We start from the raw sequence: 16,633 nt of genomic DNA, 5'->3' as shown, positions 1-16,633 counted from the left end.
TAAGCGATAGTCGGAGATAAAAGAGAAATTATCACTTGCAATGTCACTTCTCCGCTGAAAGCTCAGTGTTATTTTGTTATATTGTAGTCTTGAAAAAATAGAGTGTCAGCTCGCATCGATTGTGAAAGTCGTGCAAGCATTATCTGCATAACTGTAGTGAAATCTCTCGTTCGACTTGTCATAATTTTTATCACCAACAGGATTACAATTATTCGTATTAGACGCGATAAGAAATTGCAATTTTCATTTATATAACGGAACACTTTAACGATGCATTTTGCTAGTCGCAAAAATAGTGACAACGTCCGTTCAGCGACGTCGTTTGTCTTTATCTCAACCCCATTTTCAACCCCGGAAGAGAATACACTCGCTTCGTCATCGTTGATCGTACAGCTGCGTCGATAATCGTCAATGATCGATCATTCGCGGCCCGCGTGGTATCGGATGCATGCACGTATCGATTAGAGCTGCGATTCACGCCTTGCACGCTCGGTGCGTAGGCGATCCGCCTCGGATCGGCCGCCGATGCACGCGCGATGCACACCGCCGAGCGTGCATCGGCGTGTACGTGTGTTCGTGACTCACGGTAGGCATCCTCGCCCGACAAACCGGTAACCAGCGCGGCCGTTACACCGCGAACACCGCGGCCACTTTGTCCCCGGCGTGTCTCGGTCTCGCCTCGCGCCGCTCTTAAAGTCGCGTTTACAAGTGTCGGCGGGCGCGAGGATTCACGCCGTCTGTCACGCTTGTACGTCCGCGAGCGGAACGGATGGATTTAGGAGAGAAAGAGGGAACTTCCAAGGTCGGCGGAGATTGCGTGTGCTTGTGTGTACTCTTTCGCCGCTTCGTGATAGATTGCGTAGACTTCGTGACTGAGGGGGTGAAAACTGCGCATTTCACACCCCGAGGGTACACATATTGTTATGAATTTAGTTTGCGATATATTTTGTGGGCGACGGAGCAAGGATTTATGCCGGATATATGACGAAGATAAACGCGGTTATGGAAAATTGAACGTTTTCGTGATATAACGGTTCTCTTGATATCTTTGAAAATGCATTAATCAACTTTTTTAAATACACAAATACATCAATCAAATTCAATCATAATTATTAAAACTAAATTATATTTTTACGCAATTCCGTTTGGAAGATTTGTCGTTGCGACAGTCGTTATTAGCTTCATAAATTGCAAAATTAATATAAAATGTCGATTGTTATAAGAAATAATTGTGATTACATTTGATATAAATTAAGTAGTAACGGATAGTGCAGTGATCAGATGTCGATTTTTTGCAAATCCTCGCAAAGCGATGCTAAATACCTCGTATTTCACACATCCTTTTCCCATAAATTTTTTACTTTTCACGACTGATATTAATTACGAACGTTTAAGAAATCTGATGAACTACTAAAGAGTTAAACATACATATCTTAACTTTCGCTCATATATCACTTATTGACGTACAGCGGCTTGATATACGTCCACCGTTGGTTCGCAGAAACATTTTGCCATTCATCAGCAATCGTCCACTCTCTCAGTTAATTCGTTAATGTCAGACTGCGGAATTATTATAACGCAGAAATTACGCGCGCCCTCATGAAATTCCGCGAATGCGTCGTCGTTTGCGCCGGCCTCTTTCGTCGACAACCCGTCTGCTAAATTAACGACATATTCCAAGTATTACTGAGTCGCTCCTTCGAACCGCAGGGGGTTAAATACGACTTTAACACTCGGTGGAGCTTGTCCCTTTTTGAGCAAATATTACCGTTTGTCCGACGTCAATGAGTTACGATCGGCGATAAATAGAAACGCAGTAATGCAATGCAAAATTTGCGGTTGCTTCTTCGTTCGGCACTTTGCCTTCCTGCACGTGCGTGCTTCGAGCTCAAATGCTCAAATACAATAACGATGTAAATTATGAAACCAAATTGTACCATAATACATGCATAATTACTAACTAAGTGTACAGCTTTCCACAAAAGCTATTGAAGTGATTTTGCATAATCATAGGCTATTGTATGTAATTACCAGACTCTTCGCTTTAACAACTGTTTACTACAACTACAGTATACACTGTTGAAGAAAGCTTGAAATTAAAGCATATCGATCAATCCGATTAAGGGCAGAAGATTTCCGAGAAAGTTGCAAAAGAAGATTTTAATCTCTTTCATCAAAAAATAATTACCGAGATATTTTTATTGCATCTAAATTAGTATTTTTTAATAAGTAAAGTAATATTCAGTTCGTAATTCATTAAAAAGATGCACGAAATAAGAAAAATCGACGTAATGGGTGCATCATTAACTCACTCTTAATTAACAGCTCGAAACTTGCTCTGCTCGCTATCCAGTAAAACTACTAAGATTCCGCGCTTGAGCAGCATCGCGACTGCGATATAAAGTTGCGTACAAAGTTTCTGCGATTTCGAGAAAATTACCGGGCGATAGCCATTTGTTCTGTCGCTCAGTCGCGCAGGTATTTAACACCAAGCGGAAGAGAAAGTTACACGGCGCTCTTTGTCCTTTTTCTGCGCCGTTGAATCTTTTTCGTCTTCCAGCCGCGACATCTTATCGCGCTTGAATCACCGGTCGGCGGGATGAAGGCGTGAAGAAAAGAGATGTGCGTGGGCGCGCACTCTCCTGTCCACCTTGCGTTGCCGAAGAAGTCATCAACCGCTCCGTTCGGGATTTTACGGTCGCTGGGCGTAAGCCGGTATTTAACGCTAGTAAATCAAGCGACGGCTGTTCGAACGCCGCGGACTTTTACGACGGCTAATGATCGACACCGCGCGCCGCGCTCGCGCCCGATGCCGCGGCGTCGGCTCGCGCGCGCGTAATTACAGGCGAGATATTTGCATATATTAGGCCGGCGTGTGCGTGTGTTGTGTACAATTAAGCCGTGTGTAGTCCGGTTAAGCGTCGGCTCACCTGAATCAATGCCGCGATGGGAAATACTTCTCGTTATTATCGTTCATTCGCTGCAATTAGATCGCCGGAGATTTCTCGCGTGTATGCGCACACGCGATTCATCACGTGTGCGAGGGGAAATGATGGAAGTTACACGCGGACTGTTTCAAAACTTGCATACCTCAAGTCGGACATAGCGGCAAATTATGTGCTGAACTTTTAATTACTTTTACGGCCAACTTGGAATTTTCTCTGTCGGCAAATATTTTTTACCGGGAGCGCGAGATTCCTCAAAACTGTGTGTCTGTTTAATTGCAGCTTAAGTAAAATTTATCTCGGGTGATATATTGCAATATAAGTACCGTGGTGACTACAGTTATCTAATACGCGTCTGAGATTTTATTACGGGATATATTTTTGCGCGTGTAGTCGCATAAATAATTTCGCAAGGGCGACGATAGCCGTAAAAGAACGGGCGTATTTTCAGGAAAATTATTAATTGTCGCGCGTTCCGGCGTAATGATCCGCGACTAAAGGCGAGAAATTTTGTGTGGTGGTACGAGAATCTTCGGTTCGTCCCGCCAATTAAGAAGAGACACGATACCAGGCGCAAGTTCCTGCAAGGTAACGATGCTCGTTTACCGCGGGAGTGCGCGGTTTCCCAGCAACGCGCGCGCGCGGCGATTCCTCCACTTTCGTTTTCACCTTTCTCGGCCAGTTATGCTAATTTCATCCCTTCGTTGCTCCTCGATAATATTAGATCATTAAATCGGCATCGTTCGTACACTCTGTAGTCGGGGATGAGAAACGGCGAGTGGAAGCGCGTTTGGCATGCAAATATCTCAGGCTCTTACTCGCGTCGTGTTAAGTGATTTTTAAATAACACGCGATACCCACCACTCGCGGAACGCAGCTCAGACATTATTGGTCAATATCCGGTGTGGTTTCTCCGCGCGAAAAAATATCCCACGCGATTCCAGTGTGTACTTTGGGAGAAAACTCTCGTGCAATTTCTGATACGAGCTTCATTCCTTTCCGAATAGAAACAATATGAAAGTATAATACACGCTGGATATTTTCCAAAAAGGAAATGTGTAACGATAGTACGCTTTTTTGATTGGTCCATCGACCACGTCCTCGCCGTGATCTCGGCGACCTTGAAGCTACCACAACATCGGCGAATAACCTCACCTGGCCTCATCCTTCCGTCTTTCCTCGCCGCCCCTCGTCCGCCTACCAATCTCATCCTTCGTCGGATCCGATCTTAAGCATCTTTCACACCAAAACTATTTACTAAAAATTCTGACATGTTTTTTTTTTTTCGATATGGCATTTTGAATAATGTAAGTTATTAGAATTTAAATTATTAAAATTAAAATAAGGTTTGATAATTCTCTAATTTATTTTAATAATTCTGATAACAAAATTTATTTATGCGATGTTAAACATACACACCGCAATATATAATAAGCTAATAATATTGAAATAATTGACTTCTAACGAACCAATCTTTTGATAGAACATCTTTGGCAATTGACTCGGTACTCGAACAATTTCTTGGCCATCAAATGTAATTGAAAGCTTTCTTCTGGTCCTCTCGATACGCCGCATGTATATTCAAGCACTCGAATGTTGGAACAAAGTGCTCTCGCATCGAGAAGTGTTTTAGAACGGTGATGAAAAGCGGAGTGGGTTGAAGTGCGGCATACGTGTTTCGTAATTTACACAGTAGTCGAATAGCGTTAATACAAGACATTTTGTGCTCTTAAGCAGTCCGGTGGTTTCTTCTTTTTTTTTTGTCATCTTTAATGCACATGTACACTTTAAATGTTGTCTTATATTTCTCAGTAACTACCATAAGTGCTTCGAACCCATGCATCAAAACAGTCGCTGCATTCCATTGCCAATATTGCTCAATTACCCTGCAATCAGACTAATTTCATATCGATTTAATCGAAAATAGATTACACAATCATACGGCTAAGAAAGATCGCAACGTCTTATTATTCCGCGCCGAAGTGGGTCGTCTAACAATCGATTACAGTAAATCATTTAAACACGTTCTCAGACTTCTCGGAAATTGTAACGAAACGATTCCCAATGGAATATGTGTGCTCGCCGCACAGTACACACACGCGTATATGGGTCAGTCAGGCGGCCAACATTGGCGTAAACTCCCCTTATCGATCGACGTCTTATCGAGAGTAAACACGGAAATACTTCGTAGTACTACGAAGATAAGGGACCGCCAACACAGTCAGACGTCCATTCATCCTACGTCGACGTCTGTTCTAATTAGCCGTGGTCGGCGATTCAAGCGGGAGACGGCTTATCATTTCGCTTTTAGGTCGATCGGATGTTGTGCAGTCGCTGTTTTGCAACCGTGCCCCTCCGCAGGACTCGTAAAGCGAGTCGAAATCCAGTTGAGACCTCTCTTCCACGGGTTGATAGAAACTCTTCTCTTCATCGGCGAGAACGCGATTGATTTTTCAACATTCGGTTTGTCCCTCTTCCCTTTTAAAGGAACTTCTTGATCGCGCTCTTCTATGTGTATAACTTCAAATAGGAAAAGTAGAAAGACTGTCGTGATATCGTTAAGTTAGAGAGAGAGAGAGAGATATCCACTTTCTATTTAATAAAACTCGTGTCCCCAACGGAGTTTCGAAAGAGCGAGGCATCGAGGAATTTTGAGAAGAAATTTCATGAAAACTTGTTGCTCCTTCTACTCTTCGTACAACTTTTGATACACTTTGTATACACTACTGGGAATGGAATTCTGTAGAACTTCTTCTCTGCATGCGCATCTCGGGGCCATCGAGTTTGTTAAATTTCTAACACATCCATTTCCGGCGCATAATATGCGCCACTGTATGCCATACCCTTTTCAGGGTGTTCGGCAAAGTATTTTCAGGGGGTTCAGCAAAGTTGACTACATTCCTCAATATTTTATGCGAACATCGTCATCAGCGACTATCTCAAGTATTTATGCTAAGGGAAACCAGCTGTCATTTGTTCACGCGTATTTGTGTAGCTCACGTGGGGGGCCGCGACAGAGCTATTCACTCGCTGAAAAATATTCTGGTAGCCACAGCAGTAACTGGAAGTAATAATTTCTACGGCGACTTCGCGACATTCTGCATTTTTTTTTTTTTTTCTTTCTTTTCTTCTTCTCCGCGTACGCATACATTGAGTGGCCGGTAGGCCGGTATCGTGGGGGAAGGAATGCAAACACGACAGAATTGTGTGCGCATTGCTTATGTACCCACGTGGGTGGCTGGCCAACCGGCTGGACCGATCGGTGAGAGAGAGTGCTGCTTCAAGTGCCTACTGTACTTGACTCTACGAACTTGTAACCCCTCCAGTTTATCTTTCTGCGGACTTTCGAGATGTCGAACTGAACAAACGTCTTGGATGACCGACGAAACACATCACGAATATGAATCGGCTAAAAGTTATTTAATAAATAGCGGGATTTGGAATTTTCTACGATAATAATAACACACGTACGTCTGTTAAAATATATTGCAGTTATTAGGAAATTTTCCAGGAATTTATTCCCCGGAAATGCAGTTAGAAATAAGAAAGAAAAATAATTATCGAGTGCAATAATTTAGTGGAGAGATAACATTTTTTATTTGAGATTTACTACTTTTGCTAATCGAAAGATTGAATTTAAGTATTAAAAATTTTTTTATACTTCTAATTTAAATTAAAATTGCGCGTTTTATTAGAACGTTATCAGTAGAAAATACAAAAGCGACTTACGGTAACTTTGCGTAACGTAACGCGACAGGACGCAGATTATTTGCCGGACGATTGCGTGACACCATCGTTGTATTCACACCGCTGATAGCGAGCAGCTCGACGGAGCTATTAAAACGTGAGCCATAATAACACTCGGCTTCGCACGCACCTTCGGCTCCATGTGGCGGCGATAACGTTCATGAAAATGTTGCTGCTCGACTTTATGATGCGCGATAGCGACTTAACAACCGGGACGATACGTTGAGAAAGATACCGCGATCTATCGCGGAATTCGCGCTTTTTCGTCCTACTTTTACAACTCGACATATTGTCAGACGATGTGAAAAAAAAAAAAAAATAGTAAAGCATTTTAATTCTTAATGTTTGAGCATCATAAACAAGATCTATAAGCTTATGATCTTCGATAAATTAAGTTCACATAATTCTTCTTGCGTAATATCGGTGATTAATTCTTTTTCACGACATATAATTGAAATTTAAATAGATAACGTATATCCGACATCTTGGAACAAAATTCCCGATTAATTAAAGCGCCTGCCCGGCGCGCGGGTTAAAAGCGACGCGACTCAAATGCAATCAGCAATTGCAGCGGGCCGATGCGACCTCGCCTCGCGGCGTGCATCTTAATTACTTTCGCAAATACACGCCGCCGATCCGGGAGACAAATTGCATTCCTCCGCGGGGTCGATCGGCGTGCAATTATGCGACGTCTCATAACTCAGATCTTCTTCCTCCTCGTGGCTCTATTGTGTCCGCGGCTCTATCGCCCGTCCTTGCACCGACCGACACCGACACGCTGTCGTCGATCCGGCTCCTCGAATCTTCCCGGTTCGCACACGGAGACGCCTCGCAAATCTCGCTTCGTGCAAACGACCTCGCATTACCGGTGCGACCGCGTAGGACGCGCATTGCTCCTTTTCCGCGTGGGGATACCCTGCGAACTTTTTTAACGTGCAGAACGCGACGCGACGTGGGCGCCGTGCCCACGTTCTCCAACGTTCATTCTCTCCGCCGTTCTCCAGGGTTCTTCGACGCTTTCCGGCCCTCTTCAACTCGCTCCGCGTCGACAGATCGTTGAGATCCTGACGGAAGTGTCGGTTGTTTTAAGCCCTCGCACCACGGATTTTTCCTCTACATTATTTTTGCGAACTACATGTGATATCTAAGAAAGCGCTGTGCGCTGTATATGTTAAAGACGTTTCGACGTATCGTTCAATCTCTCATGCTTGAGCTGACATAGTTTATTAGTTTCGCAATGCATGCTATCTTTATTAATTATGCATACTTTTGCGATATGAAATCAAGTTCGTAATCGCCAATTACTCATGTCGTGTATTTTGGTCCAAAGTTTAATCTGACTAATCAGGTGACGAGGTGCATTCCGCCGCGATGAGTTATTTAATTCAGTTTTTATGTCCCCAAACATTAGACATGGTTAGATACTGTTTGTTTCCGCTTGAAGGAACTGATCAAGGTGGATAAACGCGCGATAATAAGTCACGCTAATCGCGTCAATATTACGTAAATCCTAATCTTATCTGATAAAACATATTCAGCGATCTGCTGTCATTACCGTTACAAACGAAGGTTCAACAAGGCACAATAGCCGCTGCCAGGCAGCTCCATTTGCCGTAATGGACTCGTTGTTCAGCTCCGCACGTGATGCTCATATGTATGAAGCCGGTGCGCGAGATTAGCCGCACCGATAAGCGGATTAATTAAACCCCGAATTGCGCCGGAATGCGCGCTCCGGTTCTAATTAACTCGGCCCGTTTAAGATTGCGATCGCACGGGGTCACCTGCGTTCCCTTTGCGACGCGTAATACTTCTTCGACTATTATCTCCGCCGGTGTCACCCGTTGTCACCTCGACGTGCGGCGAATCGCACGTCCGATTCATTACGTAAGCGCAGCAGGCCTATATTGAAGTGATAAATGCGACGTCGCACTTTGTGGTTCCGTCAGTTCTTTCTAGCTAGAAACTCGTTAACTGCGTTTCTATGTTTTGTCATGCAAAACTGCTTTCAGAGCTTGTTCCAAGCTTTGTGAATTTAAATATCTTAAATATCTCGAAATAAAAATAATAATACATGATGAAATTCGGATTATATAGATCGCATATTAAATAGATAAATGAAAAATTTTAAGATATCTTTATATTAAAGTAAGAAAGCTTAAACGGATACTTTCAGAGACATATCTACGCCGTAACGAATGAAGATTGACATTTAAGTATAAAATTATGTCAATTATTTCTGATCGCAGATTTTAATCTTAATGAGATATAACTTTATTTGAATTCATAAACTTAGAAGATATTAAAATATTGTGATTATTTGGTGGGAAATGAAGGAACGCTTTTGCTGTTGCCGCCGTTGTAATTTGTTTCGGTACAACGACGAACGTTTTTATTAGCGCAAACACAGACGCGCGGCCTTCGTCACTGTAGTAAACTTCGCGACGGCTATATAGTCTCGCGACCCAGAATTAAACGTTATGAAAATGACACTTGTGAATAATAATTATTATCATAATTAGATCTTGATATATCTTTAGCAGCGCTGAAAATAATATAGATTTAAGCTTAATCTCATTATGAAATAAATTATTGGGACAAATCCAGCAGACTTTCCCAACTATTTTTATAACCATTAATTAATAAATTAAATAGTCTTCCAAAAGTTTTTAAAGGTTTTATTATTTTTTTTTTTTTTATTGGAAATATATTAATTTGGCAGATATTTTTGCAGTATCGTAAATTGCACTCCTCAAAGAATTATTATTTAACTGGCCACAAGCCAGTTTGTTCGCTTGCGTGTCCACGCTCGACTTCTCTCTGCACAGCGGAGGAAAATTAATCGAATAAGATCTATAATCATCATTCCGGATGTGTTCAATGAATCATAGGATGGTGACTGCAGGCGATAGTTATTTATAAAATTATATAGTAATTTTGGAGCAAAATTAGAGATAATTTTTTAGATAAAGAAAAATGTACTTTTTTGAAAATTCTCATTAAACGACAAAAGAGAAATTACTTCAGAATATTTATAATAATATTCGTATTTCTAAAAACAAAATAACTAAAAATTTCGGCTTTACATTTGCATCATCGACATAAAAGTCATTTTATTCCTCAAAAGGAATATGTCCGCTGTCCTACAGATAAATTTACACTAACCGATTACCACCGATCAATCACTCTATTTACACCATTCGCATGGCTTGCGAATAGCGGAGAATATCCGAAATTGCGAAAAAGCTCGATACTCCTCTTTCAATACTCTCAATATGACATCGCTATTGCGCGGCAGCTTTTTACCACCCTTGAGGCGGGAAATAGGAAACCTTCTGCGCTCGATCGTCATCGACAGTTTTGCGCATTGATTACGCAAGTACGGTTCGCGTCGTTGCGGCTGCAGCAGAGATCTCTGTTGCAGCTCTGCTGCTGCCGTCCCCACTCTCGCTTACGTACGACGTCGATGCTGAAGACGAAGAGCACGCCGAAGTCCTCCACGGCGAACGGCACATGCGACGCACGTCTCTCCCGGTGAACGCGGATCGTGAGTGCGCGACTCATTGTATACACCCGAGAGCGGCCAGTCGACGTACGTACACACGTGTGAGCGCACGTATGAGAAGCATACGCGAGCGCGCGTGAGAAACACACGAATCGTTTTTACGCGCGTTGCTTCGCTTCGGGGGGGAATAGGGAGATTTAACAAGTTCCAAAAGGATACTAGGATCCGTCCGCAAGATCCGCAAAGCAATTTGCATTTTTGCGTTACACCGCGCGAAACTACGCTTTGTCGACACTACATTTTTAGAGAAAGTTAATGAGCTGATTTGTGTTTGGATAAATTGTGAAATTAAATGCTTCGCAGTATGTGTTATGTGTGGTTGATGTGTATATAAGTGTGAGTTGCACAAGGATTTCTTCTATTATCGAATCAACTGACATTTTTTAGGCTAAAGATTTGGAAATAGCACTAAAACTTTCCATTTCGCAATTATTGAATTTTAATATTATTGCATAATTAAAACAAGACTGTCGCGTCGGACATTATACAGAAATATCTCGATAATTATTGCTCGATAAAATGTAGAATGCTCGATTAATAATTATTTAATCAAAATGAATAGAAAGATTATGAGAAGAATAAAATTTACATTTACAAAGAGATCTCGATAATTACTGTTCCGTTCGGTGGTCATCTACTTCATTTCATAATCCACTTTGCATATCGATTTCTAAATTGACATTCGAACCCATGCATGTACATATGATACACGGGATAAAGTTCAGAAACTCAGTGAGACGTGTCAAGCTTTTTATGAATGATATTATCGGATCATCCTTGTACACATGTCTTTGATAAATATTGCACATTAATATCTTGTGCCAAAAAAAAAAAAAAAAAAACGCCAGATGTATGTTCAGTTACATGTATTATGACGCAAAGTGCAGAGAACAATATAAGTATGCAAATGTTTGCGTAGCTGTTGTACGCCAGATAAGTTGCCTGATACGGTTGAAGTTGCAAAACCAATATAAAAAAATGTGATCCGATTATATCTGACTGGTTATCGCCCGATAGAATTATGCACTCAGCCATACCTTGATGCTGATGCGTAGCGGACGCGTGGGCGATGATCTTGAATCACTGTTGAGAAACGTTGTTATGAGGAGGTTATTAGTCCGTGAAGCTTGTGCTCTGCATTTCAAAGTTTAATTATAGGCAGCGGAGAATTATTTAATATTGTACGAAATGCTGGCTTTTTTAACATTTAATATTCGAGTTTAAAAAATTCAAGCAGCGATAACAAATATTATTAGCATTTTACGTAATACGTTTTCAGGTAGAAACAACATCGGAGATTTTATAAAAGCCGAACAATATCTTTATCATATTTTTGTAATTACCCGTTTAATTGTTTAAAAAGGGTCAAGTGCGTAAAATTCTCATTTCTATCTATTTTAGATCTCTGAAAAGTTTGCTTTGCTATAACGGTATCTGACGTAAAGGGAAAGTATAGAGGCTTCTTTATGCGTGCCTGCTTTCCGCGTGATCATTCTCACGTGTTTCAGCGACACGTAGCGTAAGTTGGTAGCTGCGCGTGAGAGCGATTATTGTTTCCTTATCTTACGTCATAGACGACTCTACCTGCAGCATAATGGAGATAATAATAATAATGATGATGCAACCATAATTAAAAAATGTTTTTGTCATCGAAATCACGTATGATAAATAGTTTGGAGAACTAAATATTTTAAATACATGTCGCCGTGTACTATGTTCATCTGACCTTTCTGGACCACTAGAGTCGTCAATTGACCTTTTCGTAACCAATGTCCCGGTGAAACGTAATACTGCTGGGACAATAACGACCCATATACTACGTCGAACGGGATGTATACGTGTGTCGTAAAACATAAACGTTACATTATTCAATGATTTTACGGTGATAAATTATTAACTGATAATAATTCCACCTCTGAAATTAATCTAACAATGGAAATGATTAAGATTTATAGTGAAAAAATGAAGCATTTCAATTTCTTCTATTTATTATGACGAGAGAATGCAGTCAGCTTCATTCTGTTTTTTTTTTATGAACGCGCACAGTTCCGTGAAATGCGCGGTAATAATTTTGCTGCGCGTTGTCGCATTTTATAATAGATATCGGCGATAATCTCGTTGCATAAAACCGCTGTAGCACTTTGTCCCGTCATGTCGCGTCGTGTCCCGCGATAGAATCGGCACCCTCATTTAAATGTGGCAACACGATATTTTGCTCTCTCGCGAACTGTCATGTCGCGCGCGTCGTCCCGTCGCAACAGTTGAAATTCTCCGGTTTATTGTTGGCCCCGATAACGCCGCGCATAGATGCATGAAATGTTCGTAAAGGACCGACGGCGAACCGTGAGAAACAGTACCGGCGATGTAGTATCCTTCGGCCGATGTGCTCGCGAAACGTGCGCGCGGCCCGATCGCTTAAAGAGGAGACTTCGTAGCACGAGCACGAAGCGGAGCAGACATGTAACCTGAATTTCTTTTGTGAACAAACGGCGACAGCGGCAACGGTCGCGCGCACAGCTGGGTTCAGAGCCGATGTGGACCGCTGAGGTTTTGCTCGTCGCTCGTAATCCCTCACCGGGGTTCGTTTGCTCGGGAAATGGAAGATTCCCACTCGCAATTTTCGGTCTAACAAAGAGCGATACACCGGTTTTATCTTTGTTAGACGGTGTCAAAAAGTGACCAGTCTCTTCGTTTGATACTGGACTTATTTTTGCTATTTACGGTCTTTTCGAATTAAACTTTTGACTGTAAAAATAAACGCTTTAATATATTTCTTGTGATTAGCGAAATAAAAGTTGTGATCGATGTGCAAGTTTTTATTTGTGCAATTTTAATGAAAATAAGCTTTCATTTTTGCAAACATCCATCTTGCTTTTAAATAACGATTAACTTTTTTAATTCTAGTTATCCATAAAATAGTTCCGTTTTCACCCATTGTTTTTCCAATGTTACGTAGAAATAAAATTTTTCCCTCGGTTATTTGCGTTCAAATATTTCTCCGGTGCATACCAGCTGGAAGAATCCGGGATTACAATGCATTTTGTCAGTGAAAAAAAGCGAGTGTTTCGTTGTTAAATCTGGGTTGTACAAATGTCGAGGTTTCGCTGCCAGTATAATCTCGATCTTGCGCGCGAGGTCGTTTATCCTCCCCGAAGCGATGCTGCGGAAGAGAGAAAACGTCCAGCTTTGCTCTCTGCCTCTTTCCTCCTTCTCCTTCTCCTCCTCCTCCTCTTCCTCCTCTTCTTCCTCCTCCTCCTCCTCCTTCTCCTCCTCCTCCTTTTCCTCCTCCTCCTCCGCCGCCCCTCTCTCTCTCTTTCATGATCTATCACGCCTGTAGGTACGTGTTTTAAAGGGTACTGTCGTCGGACGTTTGAACGTCGGCAACAGAAAGCCTTCGGCTCGCTCTCTCGACATATTAGAGGCCACTCCGAGACTCGCTTCCCTCGATTGTCCAACAAACTGAGACCGGTGACAGATAAATGCGGAGGTCGTGTCATCTCGCAGAAGATGTCCGCGCCTTCGGTGACGGCGACGGGTCTTAGATATTAGCCAGATAGGTCGCTTGAATAGCTTCGCGGGAGGTGTTTACGTCAGGGTAAACATATCGCCGGTTATTACAGCGGTGTGCTCGCGCGCGATGTTCCAGCGGGCGAGACGGGGAATTAGAAAAGATTATCTCGCCGCGCTGCCTTCGAACGGCTAGAAGTGACATATTTTTGAGTGCATTGTGCGCACAGTGTCATTTGCGCGGCGCGAAAGATAGGCGAATGGCTGTTTTAACGCGCTGAACACGAGTGATAATCTCTCCAGTCGTTCGAGTCCAATGTTATAGCTGTGCTGCTCCGCTTTGTAATAATAAAGAGTAATGTAAACGAAATTGTGGAACGCGCAATAACCGTTACAAACGCGAGCGGAACGCCGTCGTTTGGTCGCGAATATTCCCGCGGGATGCGCTAACTTCTACTATTATTATTACCAGCGTAAATCACAACTCGCATTTGTCTATGCGCGGTAGTGCGCAGTGGGGGAACATTTATTAGCCCCCCTCCCCCTCCGACGATCGGGGGGGTCGCTGGAAACCCGCGGAACTTGTCGACTGAACATTTTCGCATTAACATTAGCCCGCGAGATTAATGGCATGCGGAAATCCTCCGCGCGGCACGTTGAAAAGAAACCGAGAGATCGTAATCGGCTGGATCGAGGACCGTCGTGAGAACATCGCCGCACTCCGCTGTTCTGTCACCGAGAAACCGTACACATTTTATGCGTCCGATATATCGATATCGCTGCAGCGATATTCGAAGTTCAGTATCCGCTTGGAACACGATACGCCGTGAACGGAAGTGCCGCTTGGAGAGAAAGAGTAATGAACCCTTGATAATTCGGCATGGACGTGGCGAGTTACGTTTCGAGGATAAAGATACAAGTACAAAAATGGCGGTTTTCTTGCGGACTTAAGTGCACAGACTCGTAAAACCGTTATTGTACGGCGAAAGTGATTTTTCCACCCGCACTTTTGCACTTTAACTTTCCTCCAAAATTTATGATTAATAATTCTTTTATAATAAATTTGGCGCAATAAATAAATTTTACTTTTAGTGAAGAAAGCTATTTTAAAACATAGCTTTATTGAAATCGCACGAACCTTTTACTGAGGGAAAAATGTTGTGTTGCCTGTAAAAGAATCGCGAAGGGATATAAATAGTATTCGAGATCCCTTTTATTTCGAGAGGGAAATATTTTAAATGTCAGCATGCGCTGCGAGCAAACACGTGAGACGAATTGATGTCGCTTTCAAAGTTCCTGAAAGAATTCCGCGGTTTATCGACGAGGTCACGCGAATTCGAGGCGTGGATTTGTATGCTGAAGTCGGGACGCGCGAGGAAAATATCGCCAGATTTGCCGAATGGACCAATAAATTTCCATACTGAATATTATCGCACAAAGAATATTATTATCAATCTTTGAATGCATAATCAGGAATCAGTAATTATCGAGATATATCATACACGCTCGAAATATTTCATTGAGAATACCCGTTCTATATATTTTCCATTGAATAAATTATTCAATAAATAATTAATAAATACAACAATGTCCGCTTCCAATTATATCTAAGATTACAAAAATAATAATAATATACTTATTAATCGTATATTATTATTTAATCAAGTAATAGAAATTGTCAATTCTTAATTTTTAAAATATCAGCAAAGGTTCAAGTAAAGAATCGGAAGCAACGTATCGTGTGACAGTGCGATTCCGTACGAGTTGTTCCGGATGTGTGTTCCAATCGAGTGGAGGTTGAACAGCGGCGATGAATGATGGACCGACGTGACCGGCTGCGACTGCGGCGTTTCCGAGGACGAAGAGTGCAGAACCGGCCGCGCGCCATCGCGGCCATTATCGCGCGACCTTTTCTCGTGTTTTGTTGCACGTCATCGCGACTATTTATGTGTCTAAGAACATCCGACGTCTTTCGAGAGCATCCGCAGAAACGCGAGAGAAGAGGCCCGGCTCATGACATTTGAAGAAGCGAAAGGAAACAAGACCTTCACGTCCTTCTCGTCCTTTCCCTCTCGATTCTTCTTCTTGTTTCGTCTCTTCCGCGCAGTGTCGAGATAAAGAGACGTCGGGGAAGTTCGACGCGAGGAATGCCCGCGGGATGAAGGCCAAGATATCTCGGAAAGAACTGGACGACCTCTTCGACGAGGTACGCGGTAAGATCGCTCGATAGGAGATGCGCCGCGGCATCGAACCCGAAGGGAACTTTAATTCGGCGCGCGTTTGCCGCGCGCGCAGCCGCTTCTCGACGCGCCGCGACGATTTTTGCGATCGTACGATTAATCCTCGCGCGCTCGGTATCGTCGCTCGAAGACACGCGGTCCGATTGGCATGCCAACACCTCGTCGGCACGTCAAGCGCGTTCAATTTTAACGACGCGGGAATAACGAATACGTCATGATGTACATAGCTCTCGAGGGAGAAAAAACTAGCTTCTTCTGAATATGATAAATGTTTTATACACCTTGTTCTTGTACTTGGATTTTTTAATTCTTCAAATTAGTACAAAAAATATTCTTATTTAATAATACTGATTAAAAAATTATTTAGAATTTGACATCAAACGACATTTTATGAAAATTTTTCAAATCAATGACGGCGTTTTTTTTTTCCGACGCGCATAATTTAAAAAGTTCGACTCGTGACACAAAATACCAGAACGAGATGAGTTTGCTTAACAGCGCACCTTAAATCACAGCGAAATTCCGAGAACTCCCGGCGTGCCCGCAAAACCTCGGTTAGAAGCGCGGCGTGTCGTCTCGGTTGTCGAGTAACGTTGCACGTTGTGCCCGATATATATCGCCGCGAAGCTCAG

General features: G+C 42.5%; 1 protein-coding gene across 8 annotated transcripts in view; it reads left to right on the top strand.

Moving 5' to 3' along the window:
• The window catches only part of by (blistery), a 154,597-nt gene that overhangs the window by 70,497 nt on the left and 67,467 nt on the right, over positions 1-16,633 (top strand). The window contains exons 1-2 of one of the 8 annotated variants that reach the window (XM_067351481.1): positions 10,288-10,590; positions 15,466-15,967. The exons of 6 other annotated variants lie outside the window; for them this stretch is intronic. In XM_067351481.1, coding sequence (XP_067207582.1) covers positions 15,920-15,967 — 48 coding nt within the window. In that variant the 5' untranslated portion in view covers positions 10,288-10,590; positions 15,466-15,919. Of the gene's footprint in view, positions 1-10,287; positions 10,591-15,465; positions 15,975-16,633 lie in introns of those variants that run through there. One more of the 8 variants, XM_067351485.1, reaches the window with a different exon arrangement.

The sequence above is a fragment of the Linepithema humile genome, chromosome 3 (genome assembly GCF_040581485.1).
Source record: "Linepithema humile isolate Giens D197 chromosome 3, Lhum_UNIL_v1.0, whole genome shotgun sequence".
Taxonomy (NCBI): Eukaryota; Metazoa; Arthropoda; class Insecta; order Hymenoptera; family Formicidae; genus Linepithema; species Linepithema humile.
Note: the sequence above shows the minus strand (reverse complement) of the source record. Positions and strands in the feature narration are given on the sequence as shown.